The sequence below is a fragment of the Podarcis filfolensis genome (genome assembly GCF_964270895.1).
Source record: "Podarcis filfolensis genome assembly, chromosome: 2".
Taxonomy (NCBI): domain Eukaryota; kingdom Metazoa; phylum Chordata; class Lepidosauria; order Squamata; family Lacertidae; genus Podarcis; species Podarcis filfolensis.
In genome coordinates this window covers 94,921,092-94,946,929 of record NC_139605.1, presented here as the reverse complement: position 1 = coordinate 94,946,929, position 25,838 = coordinate 94,921,092, and the positions used below count along the sequence as shown (strand labels likewise).

Below are 25,838 nucleotides of genomic sequence, written 5' to 3'. Positions count from 1 at the left end.
GCAATCAAATAATTTTTGGAAGTGGTTTTGGTAAGCCCCTCTACAGTTGGGTGTAAGTGGGGAAAAGCTTTCAGTTCTGGTGTTCTGTTTTAAGTTGGAACACTGGATAGCATGATCCGTTCCTTTAAATTGTTTTTATAAAAGAAGCAGCACAGTCTGTTTAGCTTCTCCAAACCTAAATACCCTCTTAGGATATAATATAGGGGAAAAATAAACTCAACCAAGGGAAGAAAAACAAATATAAATACCTGTGTATTAAAAATGAGGAAGAAAACTTTTTATAGTGTGACTTGCTATCTTTGCAGCCTGATGGTAGTCCATTTTAAGTATGCTGATCAGCAGAAATATTACAGGACCCAAATTCTGCAACTCTCCTTTAGTATATTAAGGGTTTAGAACATAAATCAGGAACCTGTGGGCCTTCAGCTGCTGCTGGATTCCAACTCACCGCATCCCTATTGCCCATGCTGGCTGGGGCTCATAGAAGTTGAAATCCATCAACACTAGGAGGGCACCACACTAGCTGCCTATGCCATAGATTAATGACAGATTTTCTGTCCTCAGTAACCTAAGTCAACAATAAACTGATCCTTAACAGCCTGCTGTTCCAGAATGGAAAGAAAAGTAAGAGCAAAAATCAAAGAATTCAAGACTGACACGCTTCTATTTATTTATTGCCACATTGACCATCTTTGCTTTTTCATGTTTAACTATCCACTAAATGATGAGCAACAATTGTCCCAAATCATTCTCAAAAACATTTTTATTTGTGAAATATCCAAAATGTAAACGTTTCAGTCTTCGTTTCCCCGCCCCCTGCTACTATACTGTTGGTGTACCCAGCCTATGGTTTAGGCTTTGAATGAGCAACTTCAATGCCGGCTTGTGCTGAGGATGCTCCTGCCCGATTTGATGGAGGATGATGTGAACGCTGTGAAGTCGCTCCTCCAGCTTCTGCCTTTCGATGCGGACCATTAACTCAGCGCGGCAAACTGGGTGGTAGCGCCCTTCTTTCACTGACCGCAGGTGCTTCAGGCGCCCCTGGTTGGCCACAATATCTGCAAGGTTCTTAGAAAAGCAACATCAAATACATTATAAGTAACAGTTACAGATAGGTAGCCGTGTTGGTCTGCCATAGTCAAAAAAAATTTTTTTCCTTCCAGTAGCACCTTAAAGACCAACTAAGTTAGTTCTTGGTATGAGCTTTTGTGTGCATGCACACTTCTTCAGATACACAGATGTGTATCTGAAAAAGTGTGCATGCACACGAAAGCTCATACCAAGAACTAACTTAGTTGGTCTTTAAGGTGCTACTGGAAGGAAAAATTTTTTTTTGATTATAAGTAACAAAAGTCTACAAGCAAGGCAACAGTGAACAGGTGCTTGAGGTTAGGAAGAACTGCTTCCCAAAAATCTGTTCCTTCTGACTATCAGAGACCTAGTCTTTAATAGACAAGGTCCCCAAGCGCGGGGGACAGTGAAACAACATAGTGGGCACTGCAGGGGAGTTCCAAATGTGAATGCTTGCATTATTATACCTGCACAGGGCTAATGCATTTTGGTGGACAGAATGTTGGGTTTAAATGCAATAAGCCCTGCTTCAAATCCCTGGCCAGTCATGTAGCTCAAAGATGGCCTTGGAGTGTGAGTCAGCCTAAGCTAACCCATAGGTTGTTGTAAGAGTAAAGGAAAATGCACTTTGTACACTATAAGTCAGGGGTCAGCAAACTTTCCAGAAGAAGCTGGAAAACGTGCTACAGAGAAGCCCTGTTCTGCTCACCTGCCGTTTCTTCTCCTGCAGATGATCCACCTCTGTCTCAAGCTTATTAAATTCCATGTTCAAGAGGGAGATGCCATTCTGCTTTTCCTGAATTGCAGTAGCGAGGCTCACCTGGGAATTCTCAAGTTCAAAGATGGTTTTGTTGCACTCCTCAGCATTCTAAAGGGAGAGAACCAGAGGGGGAAACACTCTATGCCTTGCAGTGCCAACCCACATGCCAGATAGTCCTGTAGACTATCTCGGGGTAGCATCATGCATTACATTTTTATTAAACAGTGGCTATTCTAACGTAGGGAAATGCATGTACACTGTCACAAGAAGCTTTGATACATGGGTACAGACTGGATAGCTGATGAGAATCCATAAGTCTTGCAGCAGGGCAAAATCTCATGCCATGCTTAATAGGTAATGGCACACATGTTTTCCCATAAACATGGAATGGAGGAAATGTCTCATATTTCAAGCTCTTCCTTCCCTTGGCATACAAAAGCAATGAAGATGCAGGTGTTTCTAACTGCCATCTGGCCAGCAGGAATCTGGGGGACCTTCTATTGACAGTCTCTTAATGGGATCTGTCCAATTGTGTTGCTGTTCTAGTTCATTGCATTTGAAACCACATTTTGAAAAGGTTCTTTGAACTGCAGAATAAAAGGCTCTATTATTTTCTTTCTAGATAGGTCCTCTTTGGGCTTGGAGCTGGCAACTTCAGGGAGGCATTTAGCAGTCTCTGGCGGCTTTCATACTAGTTGTTTTGCCATCCTCTGTTCACTCACTTTTTATTGAGAATAAAGATGATGCATCCTGGAGCTGATGAAGGGCTGATTAAGGGTTTAGAAGCTACTCATCAGTAATGCTGTTGCCATACTGAACAGGAAGCAGTAAGAAGGCAGAAGCACAAGGGGAAGTTTCTAATTAAAGCTGCAGGAGGATTTTGTTTGTTTTTGCTGAACAGAACTTACATCTGAGTATACACTAAATAAATATATTTGTCATGGGCACGGTGGATAATACAGTATTATACTGTGTGGTGTTTCAGTTCAACTTCCAGCTGATTACAGGAAAGCAACCCTTGCTAGGAGATCCTAGTGTGGAATAAATGTATATTTCAAACTGCCTGCTGTGGACCAGGAAGGTTGTTAAATCAGATTTTGTTCCAAGATTCTGCAATTGTAGGGCAGGCAAACTTAAGGGTCTCGCTATTTTCTATTCTGCTCCCTTTATATCAACTTAGTAAGAATTGACGTTTCCTATTCTGTCTAGCATTTCATTTCATTTATTTGTGAAAGGCAGGAACAAGGCAAAGTTTATACATTTGAAATGCTAATATAAGGCAGTATTTAGTTTGCTGCCAGGGCAACTAATAATACAGAATGACTTAGGGATTTGGTTGTTTCAATAAAGCAATCTGTGAGATTCAGTATATGTACAGTATATGTTAGAGTCTACAGCTGAGACTATTAATAAGCTATATAATGCCATCTTCCTACTGTTTTTAATGAAGAGCTGCAGCTTTTAACGTGGGCAGAGATGGGAGAATGTGATCAAGTAAGACTAGCTAGTGCTGCTATCCTTTGCAAGTGGGCTGAAGATGCTACATCTCAAGTCTTTTGGATTTGGGAAGATCCTGGCTGCTTCTTTGTAGAGTTGCTGTTCCTACCTAAGCCTAATTCCTCACGAACAGGAGCCCAACATTATCTCATAGAGGGATGTTTTGAGATGTTTGTCTAATGTCCAAGTGACATTAGAAGGCTGGGACCTCTTTAATAAGACACTAACTTCTATGCTAGGAAGTCTGGAAGTAGAACACTAAATAACTAGGAAAAGGACCCAGGATAAGGTGGAAACTGCACCAGCTCTTTTTGCTATTTTGGAGACACACTGTACAAAAATGAGCTGGTCAGATAAGAGTCCGATTTTTTAATATACTTTTGAGCAGTTTCCTAGTAGCCTATAAAGCAAAAAATAAAATAAAAAGTGATTAGAATATCCCTTCTACATGGCCTTACTGAGCTATTGCCATCTGTCTTTATTTCCTGACCTTCTGGGTCTCTTTGATCTTTTTCTTTAGCTCCAGCTTCTTGTAATGGAAATCGCCCTTAGTGAACACTTTGCTACTCATTTTCTTCTGGGCCTCTCCACGAATCACAATGGACTCTCGGCGGGCAACCGCTGCCTCCATATCTCGCATGAGCTTCTCCTGTTGCTTCATCAGCTGCTGGTACCTTACCTACAATGCAGGAGAGAGAGAGGCAAACCTACTGGATACACCTCAAAGTCACACATAAGGCAGATGCCACTCTTCTATGCCTTGCATTTTAGCTATCAGACAGGGCACAGCGAACACATGAGCATCAACAGTCCTAAGGTTTGTACAATGTAGGTTGCATACACACCATACACTTAAAGCACAGAATTTCCCCCAAAGTCCGAGGAACTGGAGCACAGTGTTGATTTGTGCATTCGGCAAAAGGCTTTAGAATGGTTACAGTTTTCAAAGAATCTCAGCTATTGACTGCAGAATGCCATGAGATAGGAGCTAGGGAACAACACTCCAATATGAAATGCAGTGGATCGCAGTGCCTCTGTTATCCAAGGGCTATCTGTTTCCTGCCAGTCCTTAGAAGAAGGCAAGGTTGGCAGCTAGAATGAAATTCATTAAACACACCTGAAAGAAAACCCCATTGATCTGCTTATCAATTATCCCAACTGCAGGATCTGTGTTTCTCCTGCCAGAAACTGGTTATCCTCGTTACAAGTTTTGGATCTGTCTGGCACAAAACGTCACCAGGCCCCCACATATATATTATATGTGCAACTTTCCTTCCTACATTGTCTTCCATCATAATAGATACATCAGCAGAACAGGAAAGGATCACCAGAAGTCTACTGTGTAGGCAGGAGGTAATGTTGTTTAGGCTGAAATACTGTCTGCCTTAGTGCCTTAGACTAGGCTTCCACCAGTTTGCTGAGGTTTCTGATGCTTTTGCCAGGCTAGGTGATGAGCAGATTTGTCTACCCAACCCTTTCTATGTCACCTGCATCCTGTGGATCTCTGACTTCATGGCTTGGATCTCACCCTGCCCGGTCTCTGAATCCACTGCTGCACGCATCTCTTTGGCCAGCTGTATTTTCTTCTCCCATTGCATCATCTGACATCTAAAAGGAGAAAAGGTGAGGGGGGTGGAAAGGTTTTATACAGAGCACTAAAGCAGTTATTTTGGCTCTGATCTGTATCTGTTTCCAAGGTAATATATATTAGTTACAAAAAGGTCACAGAGTTATACTACTGATCTCACTAGCCAAGAGGAGCCTGGAGCCTCAAGCAAACTGCGCACCGTACAAAACTCACTATCACAACAGGCATGCTTTTGGGGTAAGTTGGGTGCAGAGAGATGTTGGTAGGAGAGATTGCATTTTCCAGGCAACTAAATTACTATTGTCTGTGTAACGTGAACTCACAACATAAGTGCTACAGGTGGATATGTGGATCTCACAAAAATCCTGAGAAGAGTAGAATTGTTGCTTTAAAAAAGAAATCATCTAGAAGACCCTGGACAGCACAGTAGCAATTGTGGTGAACAAACTAATTATTCCAGGCATGAAAGCTGCTGTCTGTTCAGCTCTGAGGCTGTGAGAAAAGGAAATCTGATTTACGGTACTTGTGGCTATTCTGTGACTGGTCCTTCCAAAAAAGAGGAAATGCAACCACAAGGAAGCATGTATATTTTACCAGCTGTACTGCATAAGCGTTCAAGTTCCATATTACACAAAAGGACTCACTCTGCCTCGAGTAGGCTGTTGAGGAGCCTCTCTTTCTCTTCTTGAAGTCGGTCCAGCTTCTCTTGCATCTCAATTGATTCTCTCTCTGCTACCTAGAGCCAGAGATACACTGTTTATGCCTTTTATCCACTTGGGAATAAACTGGGCCAATAAAAAGGATAGCTTTATTTTTTTGTGTGCCAGGCAAATAAGTCCCTGACTAAATGTGCATTTGAGCCCCCTTTCCCCCAATTTAATTCTTAGGTACACTGTACAATTTATATTGCTCCACCACTCCCACAAAAGGCATTCAGGCTACTTCTCAAGAGTTGCCCCTTTCTATAGGTTCAGCAAAACAGAGCAAGAGCATCTCAGACAATGTATGAGGAAACGCATCAAGAAGACAGGCAATACCTTGAGAGCGCGCACAAACTCATTCTCCATGATAGTATTGCCTTGTTGCAACCCTTCAGAATTCTCGCTGTTCTTATTGATCAATAGATGCAGTTTCACCAAGTCGTTAGTCATGTTCTTCATGTGACGCTCAGTATCCTTCATCTCATTTTTCTCCTGCTGGATTTCATCTGCAGGGGAACAGTGGAGAGATAACAATGTTCTAAAATATGGGGTGTGTAATTATAGTCCACTGGTGAAAATGCCATGGAGAACATGTGTGTGCATAAACTTTATGAAATATGCCATAAATATTGCTGCCCAAATATAGAAACCTGTTGATGTTGCTAAATCTGTGATGCACTGTGATACCAGTGATTTTATCGGCACCTTTATATCCCTTTATATGTCTTGTTCACTATGGCCAGTGAACTGCTTGTTTACTATGGCCAGCAGGAACATGAGAGTCTATAACTTTAAAAGTCCCTTTCTTGGTAGCTGGAAGGTTGGTAATAGAGTTTTAAGGGCAAAATGTCCTTTAAAAGTCCCCTGTGAATTTCTGCCATCTGAGAATCCCAAATTCTCTCAGAAAGGAAATTCAAACCTGATGGGCTCAAAAACACAATTCTGCATTCAGAAGAATCTTCTGACTTCATGGGATTGATTACAGATTGCTGTGAAGTACTTTTTTTTTTTGAGATTTGGCAGCAGCAGTTATGTGAGAGTTTGACAACAAATCACTCAAAGCGATCTAAGTAAAAAAAGTACCTTTCTTTCGCTCTATAAGACACACCTAGTTTTAGAGGGGGAGAACAAGAAAAAAAAATTCTCTCTCTCTCTCTGCGCAGAGCATTTTCAGCAAAATGGGAGGAGAAATGGAAGGAGCTCCGCTTCTCCTCCCACTTCATTGAAGGGGTGCTGCGCAGCTCTCCCTCTCTGCGCAGTGCCTCTCCAGCGAAGAGAAGTCAGAACAGCAAGAGGGATCGCTGTGCAGCGAAAGCAGCGATCCCTCTTGCTGTTCTGGCTTCTGGGATAGCTGCACAGCCTGCATTCGCTCCATAAGACGCACACACATTTCCCCTTACTTTTTAGGAGGGGAAAAGTCCGTCTTATAGAGTGAAAAATACGGTAATTCGAGCAACACGTGACCTTCCTGGAAAAGTATGCAATTACCAAATGCTATGAGACCCTAGGGTAGCTAGCCAGTCACCTAAATGACTATCTCACATTTGCAGGTGCTTGAAGAGGTCTTCAATGATGCCACTGAAAGAGAGTGACGTGTCTCTCTACCTTTCCCCCCATTAGTTCTGCCTTTGGCAATCACTGACTAGCAATCACAAACAGGATTATCCCACTTTAAACAGACTTCAAAACCATCCAGTCAAAGCTGTGGGGAAAGATCTTATTAACAACTCCTTAAGAGGAGGACCTGTACTTACTCTCTATGCGAACTTTCTTTTGCTCCTTAATTGTGATTTCTTTCTTTAACATATCCAAGGATGCCAGCTGCTGTTCCCGCACCTCGGTAAGCTTCACTAATTCCCTCTGGCTGTTCAGCCAGTGCTTCTGTAGCTTCACCACCTCCATATCATTGTCCTCAATCTGTTTGGAGAGCTTCTTGATTTCAATTTCCAGCGGCCCCAACTCTTGTCCCTGGAATCAGGATCACATGAATGTTTGGGGGGGGGTTGCGGCATATTGCTTTTTGCAGGGCTAACATGCCACTTCAGCTGCTTATACAGCAATGTTGGAAACATATGACTTGGCGGCTAATGCTTCTTCTAAGTGCACAGAATCTTTTTCTGAGACCGTATCAGCTCAAATAATGAGTTGCGAACAGCATCTGGGAGTGCTGAATCTGTGCTGAAAATGTCAAATTCTGGTAGCCAAATGAATCATTCTCATTCGCCCCAAGTCAAATTTATTTTATTTACTCCAGCTGCAACGTTCAATTGTTTTAGTATGCCAAACATCAATTACTTGGGAGCAAAATAGATATGAGGAGCACAGTACTGAAATAAAAATAGGAATATATGTAAGATAAAAGGTAAAGGACCCCTGGACGGTTAAGTCCAGTCAAAGGCGAATATGGGGTGTGGTGCTCATCTCGCTTTTCAGGCCGAGCGAGCCGGCGTTTGTCCGCAGAAAGCTTTTTGGGTCCTGTGGCCAGCATGACTAAACTGCTTCTGGTGCAACAGGGCACGGTGATGGAAGCCAGAGCACACGGAAACGCTGTTTACCTTTCCTCTGCAGTGGTACCTATTTATCTACTTGCACTGGTATGCTTTTGAACTGCTAGGTTGGCCGAAGTTGGGACGGAGCAATGGGGAGCTCACCCCGTTGCAGGGATTTGAACCGCCGACTTTCTGATCAGCAAGCCCAAGAGGCTCAGTGGTTTAGACCAGAGCGCCACCCGCATCCCTGGATACATACACTGTTTGATGCTGTCTCTGCTTTCAAACTTTTCAGCAGAGAGTGAGCAACATCCAGAGTCCCACATGTGCAGAAGTTTCTCATGTTTTACTCTGAACTGAAATGCTTAATGCAGACATAGGTGCTATAGGGGCACAAGGAACAGCAAAACAGAACAAACAAATACTAAGGAAGATCTTGGTTGGGGTAAGGGAGGAACTAAACTGAGGAGTGACCAGCAGGTGGGAGATAGATAACTGTAAGAGCTGGCTAAGAGGTTCCTTGCCTCTCTCAGGCGGACAGAGAGGTAGCTTCACACAACAATTGGTGGATGCCTCCTTAATCCCATCCAGAGGAATAAATTAATGCTGTCTGATCAATGAAAACAAACATTCTCAGCAATTTGAGAAGAACTAGGAAAAACAGGGGGGAAAGGAAAACATTTTTATGCAGTGCTCCATAATTCCACTTACATAGTTTTCTGATCAGCCTGTAAATGTCTTATGGTTAATGTCACATGAAAAAGGGGCCTCATCAATGCAAGGAACTTGTGCAGGATTATCTACATGTCATCACTACCTTATTATTAATGTTAGTGTTTAATAGAGGGGCAATTCACTAACCCACATTGCTCAATTCTAGGCCATGAAAAATAACAATGCATGCATAACAACAAGGATTGTGGGACCTTAGATGACCAGGTGGTTTACCCACTTAAGCAATTTCTCATTCTAAATTTTTCATTACCCACGTTCTGTGCCTTGAGACCCTATATACAAAACACAAAGTAATAGCGCAATGACATGTATGATTAAAGTGGTAGACTAGGACAGGAAAGACCTGGATTCAAATTCCCACTCAGCCACGAAACACACTGGGTGACTATAGACCATTCATTACATCTCAGCCTAGCCTACTTCACAGGGCTGTTGTGAGGATAAAATTATTGGGGTCGGGGCAAACTCCATGTGTACTGTCTTGAGGTCCTTGGAAGAAAGTTTGGATATTATAAATTATTATTGTAATATTAATAATAACATTATGGAAGTATATTGTATTTAAAAATGGGGTATCAGAGTTTTTAGGGGGCTAACCAGGTTGGGATAGCTGGGATAGCAGGCTTGTTGGGTTTGGAATGTTTTATGTAGATTTTTCAATTTTGTTGTTCTGTATGGGACAATGACAATAAAGATTATCGTATCGTATCGTATTTTGAAATGGCAAAGATCAGAATCCAGAGATTTTGCATAACTAGCTCTGATCTTTGAGCAGACCTTTGGATTTGCATATCTAGAGCAGCAGTCCACCATGCCACAGATTGGGGAAAAGATTGTGAAACTTCTCAACTGCAGTCCATGTTGCGGTACAGAGACGTACAGAAAATGAATAAAAGGCACCATATCCCCTCAAGCATCACAAGTCCTTGGGTGCTTATAAAGAGGCTCTTTGTACTGAGCTAAAGAATCCCATGGCACCGTGGAGAAAAACTGGTTTTCCTGTGGCATGAGTACAGCAAGCTAGTTCACCAGCTGCATGCAGTGGATCTAGAATTACTGGATGTGCAGAGCTAATACCTTTCTCACTTCAGAGCAATGTGTGGTTTAGATTCAGCCTCTCATTATCACTGTGAGAGAGGGCACTGGAAACTTTTGCACGTTCTGATCAGCAGACAAGACTGATAAAAAAGATCACATATCATATGTTTTATGCTGTTACACTATTAACGAAGAAGTAGCTCCTCTAGATTTTTCTTATTAGATATGTTGGCTTAGTTTAAGGGTATAACAGGTCCCCTTATGCGCTGGAGTTTTATTCTCATACCATTTCCCCATTGGAAGTCCTCACTAATCCCCAAACCGCTTTTACAATCCCTGCTACTTTAAAGAGTGGCCTGTGGTGCAGTACAAAGAGTGGCTGAAGACATAACAACCTAATAAATCTTGGAGTGAATGGCAGTCAATAATTTTGAATCCTAATGCCAGAAATGAGATGTCATATTCCAGTGAGGAGGCTCAGATTTCAAATTGTGAAAGTCATAAGGCACATACCCCCAGCTGAGATAAGATCATTTCCAATTTCTTGTTGTACAGGTTGATGAGCCCCTGCTTGCGCCCAATCAGGAGGATTCGCTTCGCAATTTCAGTCTCACTATGGTTGATTTGTTCGTTCAAATAGTCCATTTCCTTGTCCACTTCAGAGAGTTTCTTTTCAAGCATATTCAGCTTGCATTGGGTGTTTGTTAGATCCAGCGCAGTTTGGGCCATGTCATTTTCTGCATTAGCAATCACCATATCCTATAGGTAAGCAAGGGCGGAAAAGGAAGGGGAAATTGATTCAATATTATCAGCAAGCCTCTGATACTGACATAGAAAGTCTAGTTCTAGAGTAAGTTGGCTAAAGGATGATAGATTTCAGTGCTGGTCTGCTGCTTAGCATGAATCAGCCTGTGAGTCTCATTACCATCAGTTGCCAAATGAGCTCAGGTGCTTGCACAAATAGCATCCTTCACTGGGCAGACTCCCAACAGGGCACAGGTGGATTTCCACTTGCACAATGGGATTTGACCTTCCTCTCCTTCCTGCTGCAAAACTCCACATCCCTCCAAAATCCATTCCACAAGGTCCCCCAGTATTCTGGAGCAAATGTTGAGGATGCAAGGGACTTCAGCAGAGAGGAGAGGGAGACAAAGTCCCACTGTACAAGTAGAATCCCATTCTGCTCATGCACAGTACTGGGTATAACCCTGTCTACTACTCTCACTGATGTCTTCTCAATTGTTTGGGAGTATGTGCTAGACCTTTCTTCTTAATACACTGCAGTAGCCAATATTTTACTTACTTATAAAACATATGCTGTTATTTTTTTCTACAGAAGCACAGCAGTGACTTTCAAATATGAAGAAGGCTACACTAATAAGAAATCTCCAGCAACCGATAACAAGCAAAATTATTAATCAAGTGTACATAAAACAGAAGGAAAGACAGTTGGCCAAAACAGTTACAATTCCTAGCCATACCTAATCAGTATTAAAAGTTCAGGCAAATGTGAATTAAGTACAATTGAGATGCTTTGATGGCAGAAGTTAGAGGATAACATTTTATATCTTAGGAAAAGGCTTGAAACTTCTATTGCCATTTAATAGAAACTCAAGGGAAGCTTTTGAATTTTCCAAAGCCTAGTAATTTATTTCACAAATGAACCACTATTGCCAAGAGTAAATGACAAAAGATGGATCAATCCATGCAGGTATTTTTTCATTGAAATGTGTATTACTTACTACTATTTACTACCACACCAGCTTTTCAGTATTCCACCAGGCCCTAACTGCAGCTGGACCCAACCTGAGGTCTTCTCTACCCAGGGCCATCAAAGACGGACATTGTAGAGCTAGCAGCCACTAGCAGTTGGAAGGTAGGTTGTGGGAACTATGGACTATCATCTAAAATGCTCTCCTCATAAACAACTCCAGCAACTAACATGCACACAGTTTCTTAAAGCTTCATCAGGTCCTAACAGAAGCTGCAGCATTTGCAAAAAGTTTCTTTCATTGCATAGAAACTACAGAGGTGTGTATCTCTCTGCCATGATCAGAATACTGGGTGTGGCTTTTTTAAAATGGAAGATTTAGCTTTAGTTTAAAATGCACAGATGGAATAAGCTAGAAAAACAGGCTATGGCAACACAACTCAAAATGCAAGAACCAAAAAGATTAGATTCAAACATCATACCTTCTCCTCTCCCCACCACACACCCATTTACTTGTATTATAGCTTCTGGTGGGGTTTAACTGTAAGAAATGTGAGAGCTAAACTAGGGAATGTTTATGCTAAAGAAACAGTATCATGCTGAGCTAAGGTTCCTGACACATTCCCAATACAGGCTGTTCATGAATCTCCAAGTCCAGCTTTGCACCATTTGCCAATGATTCTTGGTTAGTGGACCCAGACCAGTTCTTAAGAGGAATAAATTCTTACACAGTTTATATCTGCCTCCATAACTAGGTTGTGCAAGAACGGTCACACAAGAAGGCAGCAATGTTATTCCTGTTGTGTTCTCTTTGCATGAATCATCCTTTATCTGCAGCCTCATTAGTTAGATTGCCTTGAACGTCAGCTAAACATGCCATCAGTTGGAGGTGAATTGCAGATGGGATAGTTTTCACTGCATAATAAACACTTATTACGCCTATAAGTGCGCTTTATGAGTAATATTTTAAAAAGCATAATCACAGAAAATCTGCACATCTCCATCCTTCATTAAGAAAGGAAAGAGGTGTGCTTGAAGTTTGGCACCATTTCCTTGTAACACTGGGTCCTTGTGGTCTGATGGTTCAAATGCACAGCAGGCATCCAGAACTGAACCAGAGAAGGATTTTTTAAAAATAGGTCTAACACTGCTGGTTCATTCTTTCTGGGTCTCCATAAAATAAAACAAATGTGGAAATACTATGCTTAAGAACACATTTTTTATCTTTATTTGGCAAGGGGAGATTTATTGTAAAATATTCTTCAGTTTGAAAACATTGCGAATATAAAAAAGGGGGAGGAAACCCTGTGCTCTCCATGCAACCTTCAGTGCTGTACATACCAAAGCCATCAATCTGTTCTGCAGCCTGATGCCCAGCTGCAAAAAGTATTTCGCTGCTTTGTTGGACATCAGCTGATCTTGCAGCTTGCCCACAATCTCGTTCTCCAGTTCTTGCTTGTTTTGTGAACCTTTCTCTAGCTCTCGGCGAATGAGAACCAATTCATTTGTGCGAGCAGCTCGATCCTGGAAAGGAAAGATATGGCCATGTTAAATACACACACACGATTGTGAACAGAGCATAGGTTTTTGTGACTTACTGGTGTAAATCAGGTAGCAATGCCTGGCCCCATGATCTCACCACATTGGCCCGATTGAGGGCTTGCTCTGTTTCTTGAAGGGTACGGGTGTAGGTCCCAAATTCCACTTTCATGGCATCCTGTTTGGCCACGCTCTGGGCTATCAGCTTCCTGCTTGTGTTGGCATCATTCTCTGACCGGTTCAAGATAGCAGCCAACAGCTCATTCCTTTCCTCCTCCTTGATGATGGACTTCTTGTAAACTTCAATCTCAATCTCTAGAGACTTCAGCTTGTGCCTGGAATCTCTGCAGGAGCAGAAAAAGAAATATCCAAGGGTAAATAGTGATATCAGTGCCTGCTGCCAAATGAACTGTGAGAGAAATAAGAGAGGATTGCAATGGCTCATTCAATCTCAGTGGTCACCTGTCTTCCTTACTTTTAAGTATTGACCTTTCCAACAAGAGCATGGGGGTATGGGTTTGAGTCCCACGTTGGGCAAAAAAATTCCTGCAGTGATGATCCTCCTGGTCCCTTCCAACCATCCTATGATTCTAACATCTGGAGGGTACCCTGCTGGCTGCCCCTCATTCAGATGGTTTTCCTAACCTATCAGCAGCAAGCTGCAGTGCATTATTGCTAGGAAATGTGATTCCTCCTCCCGTCCACCCCAAAAAGTCATTATTATCACTAATAATAACCACCATGTGGAAATCAGCTGCAAAAATGTCACAAATCCTCAAAAACTACAAACTCAGAAGCTATTTAGATACAAAAGTTGCAAATTGCAGTAAACGTATGAAGCATGCCATTGGCTCCCACTTAATGTATCTGTGAGAAACCAATGTCTCACATTGTGCTTCTCTTAGCATGTTAGAGAAGCTGGATAATTTTTCAGCTTTGGCAAGATCCAGATCCTAGATAAAGAAAGGAACCAAGTAACTAACTGCCCAGCCTAGATGCATGAAGTTTCAAGAGAGAGCTGGATCCAAACAAATGTTAAGGTAGGAACAGGAGGATAAACAAATTCTCTTTCCCCCTTAGGCAGAGATTAAGAGGAAAGCAGACAGCTGCCAACAACTCTCTTGTCAGCAGATCTCCAAGAAGATCAGATGGAGAGACAAAATGTGGGTATCTGTTTACAGACCAGGGAAATACGTTCACAGTTTTTAGTGACTGGCACACATTTGAGCAAAGAGATAAAGCAAGAATGAACATTTCCTTTTGGAATAGTTGCCATTCTAGGTAAGTTCTGAGTGCCATTGGGAATTATGGTGATCTCCATCTAACCCAAAGGCAACAATAGCCAAGTGTTGTTGTTGTTTTAGAAATACTATCCACCCAAAGAATCTCTGCTTCTTCACTGCGGTTACCTTAGAGCTTCCTGCATAGCAGCGTAGGCCTCATCACGGCGCTTCATTGCAGTCAAACTGACAGTCCATTGATGCAGAAGCTGCTTTTTCTCCAGGTGAATAGCTTGTATTTCTATACTTGCCTGCAAAGACACTATGGTGAAATACTACAACACTGCGCAGACAAATGGGAATCAAATCCTATTTCTGCTAATCACCACCTCCTCCTTTTCTACGCAGCCCAATACCAACGTTATAAATTCTGACCCTTAACTCTCATCTCCTTGGTTCTTTTTTTTCTTCACGTCAGAAGAAGCTGAACTGAAAACTGAGCGCACAAAAAACGAGTTAGAAATCGGAAACTTGTATGAAAAGTTTGGAGGACTTAAAAAGGTCTATGGAACCCTAAATTGCAGTGCTGACTAGTGCTATCTGGAGGAGACTGAGAGGCAAATGACACATTACACACAACATCTGGTAGGGGAAAGGCTAAGTGCCTCCAATCTCCTGCCCTGTAATTCTTCCACTCAAAATTATATCCTCCCAAAACTGTTCTTTTAATCATCCAGTTTATACACCTTGAGTTATCTTCATAATATAGACAGAAGAAGATAACATACACAATTTTAATAAGTCATAATAAAGTGGTCAATGCCATCTCAAAACACTATACATAAAAGAGGTCCATTTTGTGCAATAAAGAAAACCCACAAGGAACACCAAATGATTTATTCATAACTCAAGGAATTTGATCTTTCTTGAATGATTGTTGCTGAGGAGATGAGTTCTTAACTTGCCCTAAACTGTGGATCGATTCTTTTTAAAATGGCTAAAAGGTCGTCCTTTACATGGATTGTAACCTGTAGTTTGCCCCAGAGAATTATGAGTTAATGAACAGTATCTGTCTATGTATCAAACACTTCCACACGGACACATACATGTTTTAAACATTATAATGGAAAGGTAGGGTATAAATGCATTAAATCAGTCAAAATATTGGTATATAATTGGTATATAATTTATGTAATTTACATCAGGCTGTGTGTGCAAAGAAGCAAAGGCACCCTCTTGGGTGAGGGGGGTGCTTCAGGTTGTTGGTGGCAATCCTGCAGGTGTGCATTTACCTGCAGGATGCCACTGCTGCCAACCTGGAGCTGCCTTGACTTTGCTGCTGCCTTGCCCCACTTCTGTCCCCATCAGACAGAGGGCCCTTCAGTAGCACTTGATCAATGTGGGAATCACTGGCTCTGCCAGAGGAGCTTAAACAGTGCAGTCTTATGTGTGTCTCCTCAAGAGTAATCTCCCATGAGTTCAATGGGACTTGCAAGAGGACTGTAGCCTTGAGCAGTTTCATACTTCAGCAAAGAGTTACATAAAACAAAAAAGGTAAATAAAACAATAGGTTTAATCTAATAAAACATTTTGTTTGAAAGGCGGGCTGGTTAAGTTGACCAATGCAACGTGTGCATGTCCCTTTTGGAGACTGGTTGGAAACTTCCCCCTTCATGAAAATATCTTAGCCACAGAAAGACATTACCTCTCCCACTTCTTGTCGCGTGATTCTAGTGTCTTCAGCCTGGGCCATATGTTGGGCTTCATACAGAGCAATCTGCTCCTGCAGCTCATCGACCCTCGTCACGAGGCGGTCCACGTGAAGGTCCTGTGAAATCAGACAGTTCCAGGTTAGTGGCTGCAGCTTTGTCTCTGCTCTCTCTGTGCACTCTTGGAAAAAGTAATGGGCCCAATTTGCTAATTTCCTATTTGCGTGTCGAGACCCTGCAGCCACCCCCTTGTTGGGAATAACTCACACAAGGACACAGATATTAGGTTTATGTTATTGGGCAAATTTTGGCCACAACTTTATTGAAATTACAGAATGTGAGCGGTATTGGCTTAGGCATTGATTGGACCTGACTATATCTGACTCCTGCCCATTGTGCAGGAAGTCCCAGTAAGGGTAAGCCACCGGTAGGGGGAGCCCTGTCAATGCGAACCTACTCAAGCTCCCCCTGGTGTTCCCATCGGGGTCGTGTCAAGGCCTTAGCCCCCCAGCCGAGCTTCAGACTAGATCAACACCCCCGGATTCCTTTAATGGAATACCCTTAAGCATGAAGGGGCAGGTGATAGCCACACCACAGTGAGGAAGTGAGCCAAAGAGGAAGTCCTCCGGCTCGCTCCTCCTTTTAAACAGCCCTGGCCACGCCCATGCCCCGGCCAGCGGGTTGGCTGGCCAGGCTCTGACGTGGCCGGGATCCCCCAGGCAACGGGGGACAGAGTCCCCCATCCCCGGTGGGGAGTGGGTGGCCATGTGGTCCACCGCAACTCCTCCCCACTGGGAAGTGGAGCGGATTTGCTGGGAACTTTCTGGGAGCGTTCAAAAATGATACCGTCCAGTTGGAGTCTGCAACCCACTCTACCACCCTAGGATTCTTTATCACCCTGTTTATGTGGAGATGCAAGTGGAAGGAAAGCTGTTCCAGGAAAGGGGTCATTGTGGCAGATGGGAGGAGACAAAGGGGCCAATAGGAGATTAGCTTTGGCAGGATACATAAAGCAAATTACATTCATGGATAGGCGTTAGAGAGGATCAACCGCTAGGTACCTGTTTTTTCTTTTCCACCTCTGCTCGCATCCTCTCCATTTCAGCCTTCTTCACCGTTCTCTTCATCACAGCAATATCATCGCGAACGTCTTGATCCATGTTCTGCATGTAGAACAGGCGCAGGGAGAGACTTTCCATTTCTGTCTGCATGGCTGAAACTAAGAAAACCGGAAGGAATACACATATATATATTTCCATAGCCTGTGCCAAAACTGTGGTTAAGAGCATAGTAAGGGGAAAGCAACAAACCATGTAAACTAGATGGCTTTCTCTAAAGTGAAAGGATGTCAGGCCTGCAACTCACAGGCTGCCCAACTGGGATCTACTTGATCATATATCTAGAGCAGGAGTTGCCAATATAGCACCCATGGGCAAACCTTCTCTGACACCTACCGGGGTCCCTTTCACTTCTGAAATTAGGCCTGAAATAAGAACAGGTTGTGGTGTGTGTGCTTGGTTGCAGAGTGTGGGTGGATGCACACGACAGTTTCTCTGATTTCCAGATGTGCCTATGGCCCCCTGAAGGTTAGTGATTCCTGATCTAGAGGCATGTGTATATGATACTAAAAATATCCAGATTTCCTACCAAGGAAACGTTTTCTTCCACCCCAAAACTGGAATACTGTGGCCTCAGTAAATCATGCAAATTAATCACATGCATTAATCTTGTTTTGCATCTTTTAGTCTCCTTCTCTAGCCGGATGAAAAGAACCAGGAGCATTACATAAAGCCAACCCTTAGCCCCAGCTTTGCATTCAGCAACTCATCTGATAGCTGTAGGTGACAACAAATTCCACATAAGTCAGTGGAAAAAGAGGCAATCTGGAGCAATCCATTCCTCCTATTTAAAAAGGCCTATTTAAAAGGTTGCTTTGTCCACCAAAAGTGCTGCTTATCGCTCTTTGGCTTCTGTTGTATGTATGTGTTTTTAAAAAATAAATCATAGTTATAAAGTTAGAATGAAAACTGAAAATGGAAGTTGGGATTCTCAGAATGATGAATGTTATGTCCAGTATCAGCTTCTGACTTTGCAGTACAGAATACACATACTCTCTGTAATATCACTTTTTACATTGGCCTCTTGTTTACACCAATGACTAGAGCAACTGTAAACACAATGGAAGAAAATTCAACCTGTGATTCTACTGACCACCAACTATGTCTACATGCAGTTGATCCAACAATCATACTATATATAATTCAGGAGTCTGATAGAAGGTGGCAAAACTACTTAGGTTGTTGAAATATTCATAGCCCCTGAATACTGGAGCTAAAGCTTACAAAGTAAGCATGTGATAGGTTTAATCTCACAATACGAAAAGGGTGAGGGACAACCTAGCAGCAAAGAAGGTCACCTTTTTTACGTTCACTCTCAGTGCCCTGGCATGTCTTCTTATACATGCCCCTGAGGTCTTGCAACTCTTCCTCTAACTGCCGGCGTGCCATGGCAATCTGGGAATGGTGATTGTGGTTCTTCTCCAGTACCATCTGCAGTTGGGCCAACTGCTGCTGGACCCCATACAAGATCACGCCGAGTTCTTCCCTCTCGGTCTTTGCAGTCTTTACGCCTGCTGTCTGCAATCAGGGGAGGGACAAAGTGACCATGCACACTCCAGTGTGGATGGACAAAAAAGAAGAGACAGAAATTCAAAGCAAAGATACTGTACCAGTTCCCGAAACTCTTCAGTCAGCTTTCCTATCTGTTTATTGAGGTAGTTCTTGAGAGCAGTTTGGAATCTTTTCATCAAGGGCTATAGAAAGAAGCAAGATCAAGTTAATATATCACCCAAGGGGTCAACATTTGTCTTCAACGACTGCTACAATTTCTGCTCTGGCTATCTTGGGTACATTTCAGTACAAAATGTGGGGACAACCTGATTTCATGATGAAATTTTAAAGAGAAGAAGATCACATATAGCTTTACTAAAGGTCCATGCTGGGCATCCACCCTCCTTTCCAAGTTTCCACTTTAGGACACACCTACAGACCAGCATTCAAGAAATGCCCCAGGCATTTATCTCATGTAAAACAACAGAATTAATGGAGGAGAATGATGCCCAAACAAAAAGCTTTAGGGTAATTTTGTTTGCTGACTGAATGGTTTGGTGAGCAAGGAAGGCGAGGGGGAAATGGAAGGCAAAAGGGGAGGAAGCAGAGGCACAGCTGAGACTGGGTTAAGGAAGGAAGGGAAACTGGGGTCAGGGTGGGGATCTGTAGTTATAGAACACAAATGAGAAAGGAAGTCATTGAGAGTAAGGAATCTTGTGTGAAAATTGGGACGCTGGTGGCTTGAATATATTCATGAAAAAACTTGGAGCAACAAGGGAGAGAAAACAAGTGTGGGGGGATATTAGAACTGTGGGTGGGGGGCATTGTTATAACTTGCAACCCTGATTTATCTTTGTGTGAGAAGATCTGCTCAAAAGAGTCAGCCGCTTTGTATTTAAATATCACAAATTTCATCAATATCTTTTAATATCTGACTTTCTGCTTTCATCCAGCTGCCGATATGGCAGCTCTCTTAAGCTTTGGTCTTTTCTTACATGCTCTGGGTCCAACACAACAAGCTCAGCTTCTTCCTCTGCCTCTTCGCTACCGAGATCACCCTCAGCAAAATCCAACGCTTCCTGCTCTTCCATGGGCCCAAGCATACTGGGTTGCAGAGACAAAGGCTGAAAAACAGCCACACTAGAGTCAGGGAAGATGACTGTCTTAGAGGCACCTATATTTGGAGAAGAGATGAGTAGCATCAGCAACAGAAAATGCAAGGTAGTGAAGACTTCTTGATCACATGGAAGGTTTACTGTGACCTTTTTGGGGCACAGTGCTTCATGGAAAAGCAGGGTATAAATTGAACTGAACTGCAACGAAAAACCACTAAACTAAACCAACACCTCTCACCTGATACTGCTGGGCAGCACATTATTAAGGATATCCCAGTTCCATTCATTTACTGACATTTTTGTGCTATTTTATCTGGCTTTTAGTTCTCTTTCTGTTCTGCTATCCTATTTTGATTCTATTTAACTTCCTATAGATTGATTGTTGTTTCTATAACTTTATGTAAGTTGTTTTGAGTGGTGTGGCCTGAGAAGTGGTATACAAGTACTATAAATAAATGGTGTTGTTATTGCCATTATCCAATCTCGGTTCTACAAAATTCTCTTCCATCCAATCTATTTAATGTCATCTCCATTAATCGATTTTAAAAATCCTTGTTTTTATTATCCAGATCCTTTGGATACCCGCAGCATGTTCAAATGACTATGGCAGTGCTATAATGAGAACAATCAGGCGGAAAACCACAGTGGAAAATACAGAAGTCGACTTAGTATTGGCATCAAACATTTCAAACGAAAGGTTTCTCCGTCACCAATTGGATTCAAAACATGCTTCAGCAGCAAGCAAAGTCCTCATCAATAGGATGGCGACTGATACCTGAAAACACACGGCGTCCCAATGGCGTATCCAATCTCAGGCTGCTGGTCCCTGAAGATACAGGAGACAGCACTTGCCCACTGGGCAATCTGGAAGGCAGGCTGAATGTGTCAAACCCTTCCTGAAATAAAGGCTACTATTAGAAGGGAGCTGCCGAAAAGGGTGTTGATGCTTAGAAAGACTTGAATTGATAATACAGTCATACCTTGGGTTACAGACACTTTGGGTTGTGTGATTTCGGGTTGCGCACTGCACTGAGCCCAGAAGTGCCAGAACAGGTTACTTCCGGGTTTCAGTGCTTGCGCATGCGCAGAATCACTGAATCGTGCTTTGCGCATGCGCAGAAGCGCTGGATCGTGACCCACACATGCGCAGACACGTGGGTCGCGGGTTGCGAACTCTGCAGGTTGTGAACGTGCCCCCCACATGGATCATGTTCGCAACTCGAGCATCCACTGTAGCAAAATACGAATGAAGCTACCAAACAAAGACCCAAGGAAGCAGTTTAAATACTATAACTGGGCTGGATAGTAGACAGATACAGACGCTTGTTGACATCCTATGAGAGTCTGCATTTAAAAAATAAACAAATCTACCTCGTGTGATTGCAAAGTAAAGGCTGGAAACATCTTGCTAGTGCAACCTTGGGAGAGTACAGCTCATATTCCGTCTCTCTCTCCCCACCCCCCATCACACACAGACACACACAGAGCACTCAGCCTTTCTCCCCTAAGTCAGGATGAGGGGCTCTAAAAACCCATCTCCCCCTAGTGTTGAGATGGGTAGTGAGGAAACACCTCTTCTTCTCTAAACAGCAGGCAGAGGACTTTTTTCCCAATCTTGGTGCTGTCGTGCTATACTAAGCAGGCAGAGGGATTTTATTTCCCCATCTCAAAGCTGAGTGCTATAGCACTGAGATTGTAAGATAAAGCTGGAGGAGGCTGACAGGTCACTTCCTGTGAATTGCTGAGCAGGATTTGGCTGTGGTAAATCAACCCTGCCTTGGAAAAATAATTGTAAAAATTAATCATGGATTTAATCAGTTTTCCCCTCAAAATTATCCACTTCCACCCGCTCCTCCTTCTCACATTTTATTCATTTAGACTCAACCACATTTTCAACAGGACTACTTCTTGACAGAGACCTGACATTGTATATACAACAGAATGGCCTAAATCAGATATAACACAAGACTATGGGAATAAGCCAGCTTGAGCCTAGGGCTTTAGAACTCGCCTGTCTTCCTCTAGTGTGGTTTAGCAGTATTATATCCAAATGAGGCCAACATGTCCTAGGGAATAAAAAGCTCCTTTGTGCCACATTCAGTGTCACACTCACCTGCAGAAAGGAGGGTGTGCCACTCTCAGGAAGACCTGGCATTGGTGTGCCGGGCTCACCCATCACTCTTGAGAGTATCTCTTCCAAGATTTCCATAGGAGCAGCTTTTGCCCCTTCCTCTGTAGCCACTGCAGGACTACCTTCTGCCCCTTCTTCTGTAGCCACTGCAGGAGCACCTTCTGCCCCTTCTTCTGTGATTGCCGCAAGAACACCTCCTGCCCCTTCCTCTGTGGCTACTGCAGGAGCACCTTCTGCCCCTTCTTCTGTGGCCACTGCAGGAGCACCTTCTGCCCCTTCCTCCATGACTGCTCCAGAAGCACCTTCTGCCCCTTCCTCCATGGGATTATTTTCTCCTGGCTGCAAAAATTAGAATGAATCAACACGACCTGAACACTAGAAAATAATATGAAGCTAGTTCACGTTTCATCCTCTAGAAAGCACGGAAACATTTCTTGATTCAGCCAAATGTTAAAGGACGTGCTTAACCGTCCTTTAGCTTTGAGTGTGATAATTTGAGAATCCAAAGTCTAAAGACAGATAGAAAACAAGTTAGATCTGTATTTCTCTTCACTGATTTGTAGCACAGCCTTTGGCAATGACTGTGTAATGTTTATTTTCAGCAAAAGTTTAGATTTAGATTCTTTTTTAAAAAGTGAAAACTGGAACTATGTTATAATATCTACTGGACTGGAGACAAGAGTGCAGTAGCAACCTGTGGGGGGAGGCGGAGCAGCCCTCCAAACACTGGTGCCAGCTACCTGGATGGGGCTAGGATAGGTTAGGGTGGTAGCAAAGTCAAGGCTACATGGGGATGTCAGCAGGGCCAACCCAGTGCTCCCACCATTGTACCTGTGCAGCCCCAAATTCACAGCCACCCTGCCCCATCCAGGTAAGCTGCAAGGATGCTGGTGGCAGTAGGGGAGCTCTGCTGCTCAACCTCATCATGTAAGCTGCCACTGCAAGAGCAACAGCAAAGCACTGATAGTGCCAGAAAAGAATCAAAATAATTTGACTACTGAATACCACAAAAAGGAAGCAGCTTTGCTCTTCTCAAACCATTTAAATTAACTGGATTGTTTTCCTACTGAAGAATCATGAATACCTACCTCTGTGGTCACCCCATCATCTTGATTTTGGCCACTTGTATCTTGCAGCTGCTCAATCTATTCAACACAAAGAAAAGGGTAAGTGTGTGAAACATACACATAGAGGAAAATAGCATTTTATTTATTTGTTTTTATTTCCAATATTTATAGACCACTTTTCATCATAGATGGGCACAAAGCAATTTACAGAACAATCAATGAAACAACTCTTCAGTCACTTAATATGGTGTTTAAAACGAACAAAAACCACAGGTAAAAAAACATAAATTCACAAATAAGCATAAAACGACATACTTAAAATGCCTGCTGGAATAGAAAGGTCTATGACAAGCATCCAAAGTTCAACAGGGAGGGTACCTGTTGCTCTCTGCTGGGAAACAGTTCCACATAGTCTGGCACATAATACTGAATGCATGGCTCCTGGTGAACATGAGCCGTGGATCTGAGTCATGGGGCACCACAAACAGAGAATCCACCCTCAGTTAATGGGTTGGGATATAAAGATCCTTAAGGTACCCTGGACTCAAGTTCTTAAGGGCCTTGTAAATTAATACAAATATACATATTGCAATAATCAAACCAGTGCTAGTGAGTTCCTCAGTTCAAACGTGTGCAGTTCAAGTGAAACTGTGCCTTTAAAACTGTGGTTCAATTTCTATATATAACTTTAATCCTCCAGCATATCAAAATCCTTGCATTTATATTACCTCTTCATTTTTTGCAAGCAGCTCTTTTTTCTCATCTTCTGCAATTTCTCCATGCTCCGATTCAGCACTTTTTTTTAAATTTAGAGAAAATAAATTATTTTAATAACATTACAATCATATGTTGAAAAAGCAGTTTAGATTTTGGTGAATTTTATATTCAGGCCGGTTTGCAAGGCAGGGTACCAATACAGAATGACAACAGTAGTAATTTGCCTTTGTATCAAACCCAATTTGATATCTTAGTGCTACAGATATACACTGTACTAGCTCTAACTGTACAATCCTTGCTTGCCTACTCAGAAGTTGAGTTCAGTAGGACTTCAGTCCAAACAAGTTTTTTATAGGGTTGTTTGTTTGTTGTTTATACTCCACCTTTTTTCCTGACAAGACTCAAAGCAGCTTACAGATAAAAATAAGAAAAGGGGCGGACATTAAAAAACAATTAGACACACACACAATGTGAATGACAATCTAAAGAGAAGAAAGAGTTCTGTGTGGAAGGTGATACAGCTTCCACAAGATTCTTTGCTTCTTATTACTGCAAGTTCTAATGATGACTTTAGCAGTAAGTTTCAGATGCAAATGTGCAGCTTGGTTGACTAGAACAGACAACAAGTTGAAAGGTGAGAGCTATGTTTTTTTTAATAATGCATGTGTGCTGAAACAGTCTAAATAGGAAGTGGATGAATGGAGATTCTGGGTTCACAGGAGCAGGTGGTGCTAAAATAGGGAAGGGAAATTGGGAGCTCTGGATTACAATAAATTGATGGAAATAAATAAGGATAACAACAGCCCAACATTTGAGAAGAGAAAGATACAAAATGCAGTTGTTTGAGAGGCTGGAAGTTGTGAGGAACTGAGCTTTTAGTGATTACATAAACAGTGGTGAAAATGGTCTTGAAACCCTAGGAAGAGAGCTGAGATGCAAAGTGTGAGGAAATATGAAGTAAGGGGACTACAAAGCTGATGACAACAACTAGAAAGTATCTGGGCTTGTGCATAGGGAGAGGCTCTTGGTCCTCCTTGAGCAAAGACCAGATGGGAGGACGAGTTACACAAAGTAATGTTTGAAATGGCTATCAGGCATGGGAAAATGAGGGCCATGCAGTTCATCCCAATGCATGTCAACTCAGAAATAAATTCACTGGGACTAAGTAAGCACACATAGGATTGCAGCTGGCGGGAGGGGGGCAGAGTAGAGATTTGGGAGATCCTTGTTGTTGTTGTTTAGTCATTTAGACATGTCTGACTCTTTGTGACCCCATGGACCAGGCACTCCTGTCTTCCACTGGGAGATCCTAGAAGCTGGTAATATGGGGGGACTGAGGAGAAAAGTAAAGGGCATCAGCGTCAGGGATGTCCCAACAAAGCGCCTTTTGGTCAATTGAGTGGAATGGGGTATTTGTTGACTGTTTGCAATGGGAGGTGGAATATTGAGAAATGGAGGGTGGAGCTGGTGGGTAGGGCAAACAAGGAGTGAAGCGGCAGGGGGGGGGAAGCAATGGTCTGTCTTATGGGGCTCCTTTTCTTCACCCACTAAAAACAGAAATTCCCATTCACATATATGCCCATTCTCCCTTGAATTCAAGCTTTCTTGATATACGATCACAGCCCTAGATTTTAGTAGCTGAATGGGGGCGGGTTGGGGGTGCTGTTAATGAGGGCACAGCAATGTAGATCTACAACCAGAAACTCATTATATTTTATTTTATTTAAAAGGAAAAGTGGGGGGGGGGCTGTCCCCCCCCCAAGAAGAGAGATACTAAAAGGGCTTAACTAATGCAATACACTGAAGGGCAGCAGCCTTTTCTGGGGCACCCTTTCCCCTCAGCACAATGCACCCCTGTGCCTGCCCCCTCTCTAACCCAAGTGCCTTGAACCCGCTCCCTTAAGCGCTCACCGGCTGCCGCTCGGCTCCATCCTCCTCCGTTGCTAGGCGACGCTAAACACATCCAGCGCTCTCTCTTCCTTTCCCTTTCTCTCTCTCTCCTGCCCCGCCCCGCCTTCTTCTCGGATGATACCACTTGCGGGGAGCGGGAGGGGGAAACGGAAATATGGTCCGAACCATTTCTGTGCTTCAGGCCGTCGTGCATGGACTAGGCTTTAAGAGACATGCATATCGAGCGACAG

General features: G+C 42.9%; 1 protein-coding gene across 1 annotated transcript; it reads right to left on the bottom strand.

The window, feature by feature from the left end:
- Positions 1-745: 745 nt before the first annotated feature.
- Positions 746-25,820, bottom strand: CCDC40 (coiled-coil domain 40 molecular ruler complex subunit). Its single transcript, XM_083595234.1, has 21 exons — positions 25,609-25,820; positions 23,709-23,775; positions 23,002-23,058; positions 21,896-22,252; positions 20,558-20,678; positions 19,663-19,841; positions 18,787-18,870; positions 18,475-18,694; positions 17,120-17,277; positions 16,055-16,177; positions 14,539-14,660; positions 13,230-13,473; positions 12,932-13,114; positions 10,393-10,638; positions 7,372-7,585; positions 5,954-6,123; positions 5,561-5,652; positions 4,816-4,936; positions 3,819-4,007; positions 1,781-1,939; positions 746-1,068 (listed from the first exon to the last, which is right to left on the bottom strand). Exons 1-21 carry the CDS (start codon positions 25,626-25,628, stop codon positions 823-825), a joined length of 3,372 nt encoding a protein of 1,123 aa, XP_083451360.1. The 5' UTR covers positions 25,629-25,820; the 3' UTR covers positions 746-822.
- Positions 25,821-25,838: the final 18 nt, after the last annotated feature.

Coding starts and splice junctions, on each gene's coding strand:
- CCDC40 (XM_083595234.1), bottom strand. CDS start 25,628: ATGGAGCCGAGCGGCAGCCG. Junction 14,661..16,054: donor CGCGACAAGAAGTGGGAGAG/GTAATGTCTTTC, acceptor GTGTCTTTGCAG/GCAAGTATAGAAATACAAGC. Junction 7,586..10,392: donor TGATCTTATCTCAGCTGGGG/GTATGTGCCTTA, acceptor TCCTGATTCCAG/GGACAAGAGTTGGGGCCGCT.